The 7,596-nt window shown below is 43.6% G+C and overlaps 1 protein-coding gene across 1 annotated transcript; it reads right to left on the bottom strand.

Moving 5' to 3' along the window:
* Positions 1-678: 678 nt before the first annotated feature.
* LOC136647757 (transmembrane protein 247-like) lies at positions 679-7,373 on the bottom strand. The gene is made up of 4 exons (XM_066623513.1): positions 7,347-7,373; positions 5,842-6,072; positions 3,633-3,965; positions 679-882 (listed from the first exon to the last, which is right to left on the bottom strand). Exons 1-4 carry the CDS (start codon positions 7,371-7,373, stop codon positions 679-681), a joined length of 795 nt encoding a protein of 264 aa, XP_066479610.1.
* Positions 7,374-7,596: the final 223 nt, after the last annotated feature.

Below are 7,596 nucleotides of genomic sequence, written 5' to 3' on the forward strand. Positions count from 1 at the left end.
ACTCATGCAGCAGCATGTGTGGAGAAAGCATAGGGGATGATAGAATTGGGTTGCCTCAAACAACCTCCAACCTTTGTCTAGGCCTGACCTCCATATTATTTTACTGCTGATAGTTACTGGTTACTGATAGTTTACTGCTGATAGAATGAGTAAATTCAGGCCTCTAACTACATGTTGGTGCATTACATGTTGCATATAGTGTAGCCCTTCGCCACTATGCTACAGTATCTTGTGGATTTCTTACTCTCATAACCTAACTCCAGACTAAAGGCTAAACCTCCTTTCTTCCAACCCCCTCTTCTGTGGACTCTCCTCAGCAAGATGGTTCAATCATCCCCTTTTTCCAAAGAATAAATGCACTAACACCACCAGACTGTTTCTTTTTTTAATTTCATGTCAGTTTATTATTAACAGTGGTAACTATGGCAGGCTCAGGTGTACCTGCTCAGGTGTACCCAGGTATACAGTTGCCTTGAAAGAGCCTGCAAGTGACTAATACAATAACAACAACATTCAACAGGGGACTGTCAGAGCCCTGGTCAGCCACGTGAAAACTTGCACTTGTGCATGTGAGAAACAGAAACTGTAAAGAGAGGGGAGTAGAGACAACAGACTTTGGAAAATGGAAAACGCGTTCTCTTTTGTCTTCTGTCTGTGGAGCCTGCTGCCCTTTCATTCTTACTTCTTCCGATTTTTGTAATCCAGGAACGTCTTCTTGAGAATGAAATACAGGAAAATGGCATAGCAGAATAAGTGGTGTTTCATAATAAAATAGAAAGCCAACTCCCGGGCAGTGTAAATAACATGGATGAAGATGAAGCAGAAAAAAAATAGAACATATTGGTTCTGAGGCTGCAGTAATTCACGGAGTTTTTGCCCAAACTGTGGAGAAGAAACAAAAGGACATGGTGTCATTCCAAGGAAGCTATTCATTAAAAACTAACATTTGAAGTATCAGTTCTGGAGGAAACCAAATGTGCTTCACTTACATTGATTTCTATGAACTTTCTCTGGATTGTGGCTTTGGCCATGGTTAAAATGGTTAAAAAAAATAGATGCACGTTGAGCTTTCACATTCTAATTTTAAATTGTGGGATTTGCAGTGAAAGTTTGGTAAATTTTGGTGAAATCTGGATAGAGGGCAAAGCAAACTTCAACAATCTTGGGAGAACCTCAGGCGCATGTCCTTAAGGTTGATCTAACTAGATCCAGTCCCCTAAAGACTGCAAGGTCAGCCAATGAGCAGCTGCCTCTCTATGCCTCCTCCCAAAGTGGAGGTGATGGCTCTCTCCCCAAGATACATAGCAGGCAGTCCTAGAAAGTTGTGACTCCTGGTAGCTCATTTGCCTTTGTGGGTAGGGCAGTCCCATCTACCATACAACCCGCAATGACAGAGCTGGGTGGCTGGCAGGACTAGGCAAGATGTGCAAGAAGGTGTGGTGGCCTCAGCTCCTACAGTGGGAAATGTTTTAAGATATAAGTGAGTCAAAAGTAATTAGGTAAGAATTTTGGATTTGAATGTGGGGGGGATCAGGGCAATACACAAGCCCCCCCTCTCACCACTTGTCTACCACCATGCAACGGCAGTGTTCCTCCTAGCAGCTAACTTTTTCCCCCAGAAAGCACCTTCCAAATGAGTGGCTGGAGGAAGAGTGTCCTTTTTCCTGGAGAGGTGAGAAGTTGCAGCCATTGCCCACTGCTCGCCAGGAGGGGAACTACCTTTGCTAATGGTCTCATTTTGCCATTTTCTTTCTCTGAAAAGTTTCCAAAATGACACCCATGGTGGCAAAATTGGAGGCAGGGAAGGGGTGGGGGCATTTTGCCAGCCCTAAATATAAGTCTGAATTCCTTGATGTAAACATGGACAGTAACATTACTGGGCTTTTGGAATGTACTCTTTCAGGTTGCTGGTCTCAGCATTATAGGCTAACCATCATAGGCCAGAACCAATTTTTGGTTATCATTTCTTGTTCTTTGGGTGCCTACACTTTCTTTGAAACAAAACACAGGCTGTTCCAATGCAGCGATAGCCTGCAGCAATCAAGGGCTCTCACTTGTCCCTCAGCAATAATGAACCTTGTCCTGCCTTATCCGTCGTAACGTATATAAATTTTACCACCGGCTGCTGCCACAACATGGCAGACATAGGAAGCCTTCATAAGAACATAAGAACAGCCCCACTGGATCAGGCCATAGGCCCATCTAGTCCAGCTTCCTGTATCTCACAGCGGCCCACCAAATGCCCCAGGGAGCACACCAGATAACAAGAGACCTCATCCTGGTGCCCTCCCTTGCATCTGACATAGCCCATTTCTAAAATCAGGAGGTTGCACATACACATCATGGCTTGTACCCCATAATGGATTTTTCCTCCAGAAACTTGTCCAATCCCCTTTTAAAGGCGTCCAGGCTAGACGCCATCACCACATCCTGTGGCAAGGAGTTCAACAGACCAACCACACGCTGAGTAAAGAAATATTTTCTTTTGTCAGTCCTAACCCGCCCAACACTCAATTTTAGTGGATGTCCCCTGGTTCTGGTATTATGTGAGAGTGTAAAGAGCATCTCCCTATCCACTCTGTCCATCCCCTGCATAATTTTGTATGTCTCAATCATGTCCCCCCTCAGGCGTCTCTTTTCTAGGCTGAAGAGGCCCAAACGCCATAGCCTTTCCTCATAAGGAAGGTGCCCCAGCCCCGTAATCATCTTAGTCGCTCTCTTTTGCACCTTTTCCATTTCCACTATGTCTTTTTTGAGATGCGGTGACCAGAACTGGACACAATACTCCAGGTGTGGCCTTACCATAGATTTGTACAACGGCATTATAATATTAGCCGTTTTGTTCTCAATACCCTTCCTAATGATCCAAAGCATAGAATTGGCCTTCTTCACTGCCGCCGCACATTGGGTCGACACTTTCATCGACCTGTCCACCACCACCCCCAGATCTCTCCAGCCTTCTCCAAAAGTCAGATGACTTTACTTGTAGAACTCTTTCAAGTGCACAGTTTCTTGGCTTACAAACTTTTGATAGAATAGAGATATTTTGACACAGTTGGTTTCATTGCATTCTGTATTAAATTCCACATCAAATGGCTTATGACATGGTGATATTATTCAAGAATACCAGGGATTTCACAATTTTGACCACTAGTTTCAAGCTCAGGTTGTTGCCTGCCTTAAGCTTGTTGCCCACTGCACCCTCTTAGCTACGCAGCAGCATATAAGCATATCTACCTCATAAACGTAAAACTGGTTTAATATTCATTTAATCTTCTCTAAGAAATCTCTAAGACTTCCTTGAGGACTCTAAGGAATAATTTTCCAAACTGCAAATTTTCCCATGCGTTTTTAAAAGAAGACATGAGCAGTAAAGTGGTTAAAAAAAACAACAAAAAACCAACATGGGCTCAGAGTAAATCCCATTGAATTCAGTGAGGCTTACTTCTTAGCAGATCTGCCTAGGATTGAGCTATAAGTATGTATTGAGCCTAGGTCTACTGGAATCAAGCTATTTTATTGGCCAAAACTAGCATCTTGAACCATGCCCAGTTTGCAGGGTCGTAAATGCAGAGCCGGGGCTCCATTTTTATCAAACGCTTACATTTACTCATTATTCCACTCCTACTTACTGAACGAGAAGTTTGTTGACGCAGCTGTTCCATTTTTGCCTCATGCTGACGCCTCTTTTCATTGTCTTCATTCCTGTACCTCAGCCTGATCATGGCCCCATCCAACCTCATCTTCTCCAAGTCTAGGTCAGCTGCTGTGATCTGCCGACCATTCAGCGGAGCTATTCCTTCCACACTGCTGACTTTGTATACCCTGGAGTTCATTGCTGGCTGCAAAGCACTGGCCCCTCTCTGAGTGCTGCTTGCCAGCTGTTCTGCTTGACTCTTGTTCTCTAAGGTCTCTGTCATATCATCGGGGAGGTATGAAGAGGCTGGAGTGTCCCTTGCAATGTCCTTTTTTAATTTAAAAAAAAAATTAAAAAATAAAAAGGCAGAAGAAGCAATTCCATTCACACATTAGATTCAGCCTCGTTCCATAGAGCTCTGTTTTAAGACAGTTGAGCTTGTGGTTTAAGACCAAGGGGTTGTTTTTTGTAGGGTATCTTCTCAATGGACATCTCAAGAACATCTGGATCAGGCCAAATGGATCCACATAACCAGCATCCTGTTTCCCATCCAGATGTTCTTGGGAACCTCACAAATAGGGCTTGAAGTTACTATTCATCTCAGCAGCTACTACAGTATTCGAGAGACACTCCAGAATAGTTCTCTCATAGATTTTAGGAATTTCTTAAGGATTTATTCTGCCAGTCATTTGGAAGCTAGAATTGGGTTGCATTATTACCCTGTCTTTGCTGTCATATTACTGGTGGTTAGCTGGTACTTAATGAATGTGTCTTATACTGGCTGCTTTCAAATATATAGCTTCAATGTATGCTTTATCTTTTAGAATACTTTTCATAGCATTAGCCACCTTGGGATCAAAACCCACCAAGAAGTACTTGATCCAAGAAGAACCAAGGATCTACTGGTGTCCAGCTCTTGGTCCTGAGACTCATAGTGGTGGGAGCAATATAGAGAAGCACAAGAGCCCATGAAGTATAGTGACCAGAGTGCTCAACTGGGAAGACCTGGGTTCAAATTCCCATTCAGTCACAAAAAAAGACTTCTTGAGTAATTACTGGTCAGTCATTCTTTTTCTCAGCCTTACCTATCTTACATCTCACAAAGCAGAATGGGTTCCTTTACTGAAAAAGAAGAGTGAAAATCTCAGATTTCCCCCCATTTCTCTGTATTTTTCACCTGGTTTGGACCTTTTCATAACTTGGGGAAGCTTCTGTAGTGTTTCACCATGCTTCAAGGGCTGCTGAGCTATTTGGATGCAGTAACAATTTTTCCCTTGTTGTTGTTGACCTTTTTAGGACTGATAGAAAACAAGACGTGGCTTTGAGCGAGCTCACTGTAGTGTAAATCCCATCAGATTGTCAAGAGCAAGAAAGTCAAGAACAAAAGAACTCAGGTGACATCCTCCAATACTAAATTCCTAGTATTTAATGCCCACTGGTTGTTAAAGTGGAACCTCACACACTTTACACCTCACACACACTGTACACTTCACACCTCACACACAGCCCTGATCCAATGGCTGGAGCGATTGGATGCTTTGGGAAGGGAGGGTTGCCCACCTGTCTTGCTAAGTGTGGATATAAGTACCAAGATCCTGGACAAGCATGAGTACTGTATCTAGGGTCCGGAAAATACCTAGAAAAGTCAGATTCTTGGTTTGTTTTGTTTTCAGCTTTCACATTAACATCCTTGCTGATCTTTGTTGCCACTACCCAGTTCTTTGCCTTCTCTTGAATTTCTTGCACCTTGCTTCTTATCCTTGCATTTTCCCCCTCCACTGTTTTGATTTATTTTACAACCTCTTAGAAAATCTTGTATTTTCACAATTTTATCTGCCTGGTCTCAGTACGTGCGGGAGGGACAGACATTTGTACCATCTTTCCAGAATGCCTATTTTCCCTTCTTTCTGGTTTTTAAACTATCTCCCAGGGATATAGGAAGGGAGGTTTCCCCAAGGCAGGTTCTATTTGTCTGGTTTCCTTTGGTCTTGTGTGGTGGCAACAAGAACTACTGTCCAGTTTAAATCATTTTAGTACAAGTTTGGCTTGGGGCGAATGCCAGTAGCTAGGTGTTGCATTTGTCTCCTTAAAACAAAATCTTTATACAAAATCTTTACTAATAACTCTTCTACAGTAGAAGCTAAGTGGCATTCCCAGAACAAAATAATGTTCCTCGTCCACATCTTGCTTTCATTGCCACTTACCATCTTCTTCCTGTGCTTTTTGGAATCTTCAATTAAAGTTAACTGCGTATCAAATTCAATCCCTTCATGCATCCCTTTGAACTCCACAGTGCCTCCTTGAAAAGAGTATTCAGATGCCTCCATGTTGCTGGTATGGTCAAGATCTGCTTGAATCTCCTTGTCTGTATGATGTACGGACTCTGTCTCAAAGTTGGAGAAGTCTGATGAGGAATGGGGATCTTGAGTTGCTTCCTGGGACAGATCAGAAGGAAGGCAGGGTCTCAGCAGATTGCACAGCAATCAATCAATCAATCAGTGTCTTTTCAAGAAAGGTCCAGGAATGTGGTAAAGAAGGTTACACAACTCACAAGTGGAAGTAAACTTAATGGCTTTCTTAGTTTATTTTACTGGCAAATTGTTACCCAAAGGGAAGGGGCCAGATAGACCTTTGAAATGAGTGTCAAAGTCTGGGCACTACCACCAAGAAGGCTCGGTCCCATGTACCCACCAACTATTCTTCAGGTGGAGCAGGGATGCAGAGCCTGGCCTCCACCAAGGACTTCAATGGTGGCATGATCAGCTACATACAATTTTAAAGAGAAGAACTTTTGGGAATTTCTTACCATAGCTGGCTTGGCCACAGAAAGAGGCTGTGCAGCAGTCCTGGACAGTGAGGCAGAAGCCTCTATTTCCCCACCTCCCCCATATAGCAAACTTGAAGCCCGCTGCCCCAGTTTGAAGCAGAGAGGAGCTGTTCAAACAGCAGCTGCCCTCCTTTTTCCTAAACTGCTAGAGTGATGTCAAGAAGTTCTACACTGTGATGATGTCATAATGCTCCTGTTACCACAACAGTTGACAAGCGTTGCTAAGAGCCCTTTTTGAATTGTCCATCCAGTACAGCTAATCTGTAAAATTTAATTTAGGGGTCATTTTATATTTATGTTAGAAAAAGCATTACTAGGAACATAACGGAGTTGCAGGTTTCACCTGTCCTGTTTCCCCACTGCAATCATAATGCCATTTACTGCCCAATCCTTCCTAACACCCTGCGCAGCGATGCAGCCATGCCAGTGGGGCATGCACTGCATCACACAGGGGAGTTTCAGGCTGTGAAGGCCTCCCTGAGGCAAGAGAACATTTGTTCTCTTGCCCCAGGGTAAGCCCTCACTGCCCCACTCAGTCTGCTCAGTCCCAGTGGACCAGGGAAGGTGAATCAAGGACAGGAAAAGGGATAGGATATTGGCAGCACTACCAACGCTGTCTCTTTCCAGTCTTGATCTGCCTCCTCTCTGATCTGCCCACATCCAGCCTCCCTGCTATTCCTCCTGTGTAGACTTCACTGACATTCCTGGAGAGGGGGGCAAAATGTTAACTTTTTGCAGACTCTCAAACACTGGTGTAAAGCTTTGTTTTTGCAGCTGCAACTGGCTCTGAATGCAAGCAGAAGGGACTGCTTTACAATGACATTTGGGAGCCTGCAAAACTTAGTGTTCCCTCCCCCCCAGGAAGGCCAATTGTTGACTTACTGGCAAGCACATGATGCTGAGAAGCATGTCGTGTTTTCAGACAGCCATAAAGGAAATTACGATGTCAAAATGCTAGTTCTGGCAGTTTAAGACCCCGTTAGGAATCACAGTTAATCTCACATGGAGTCATAAAAACAAATTCACAAACTTGAAATGAGTCCAAGTGGAAAAACAGGGAATGATCCAGCCAATGTTTAGTACTTTGTTGAGGTCCAGGTATTTCTGTGTGGTAGACATAAGCACGAATTTA

Source organism: Tiliqua scincoides, chromosome 1, assembly GCF_035046505.1.
Source record: "Tiliqua scincoides isolate rTilSci1 chromosome 1, rTilSci1.hap2, whole genome shotgun sequence".
NCBI classification, from domain to species: Eukaryota; Metazoa; Chordata; class Lepidosauria; order Squamata; family Scincidae; genus Tiliqua; species Tiliqua scincoides.

What these genes read in the sequence shown, in the direction of transcription:
- LOC136647757 (XM_066623513.1), bottom strand. Translation starts at nt 7,373, where the DNA reads ATGCTTCTCAGCATCATGTGCTTGCCA. An exon ending in AAAAGCACAGGAAGAAGATG is followed by an intron (nt 3,966 to 5,841) that starts GTAAGTGGCAAT and finishes AAATTAAAAAAG; the next exon opens with GACATTGCAAGGGACACTCC. An exon ending in GTCAACAAACTTCTCGTTCA is followed by an intron (nt 883 to 3,632) that starts GTAAGTAGGAGT and finishes TCTTCTCCACAG; the next exon opens with TTTGGGCAAAAACTCCGTGA.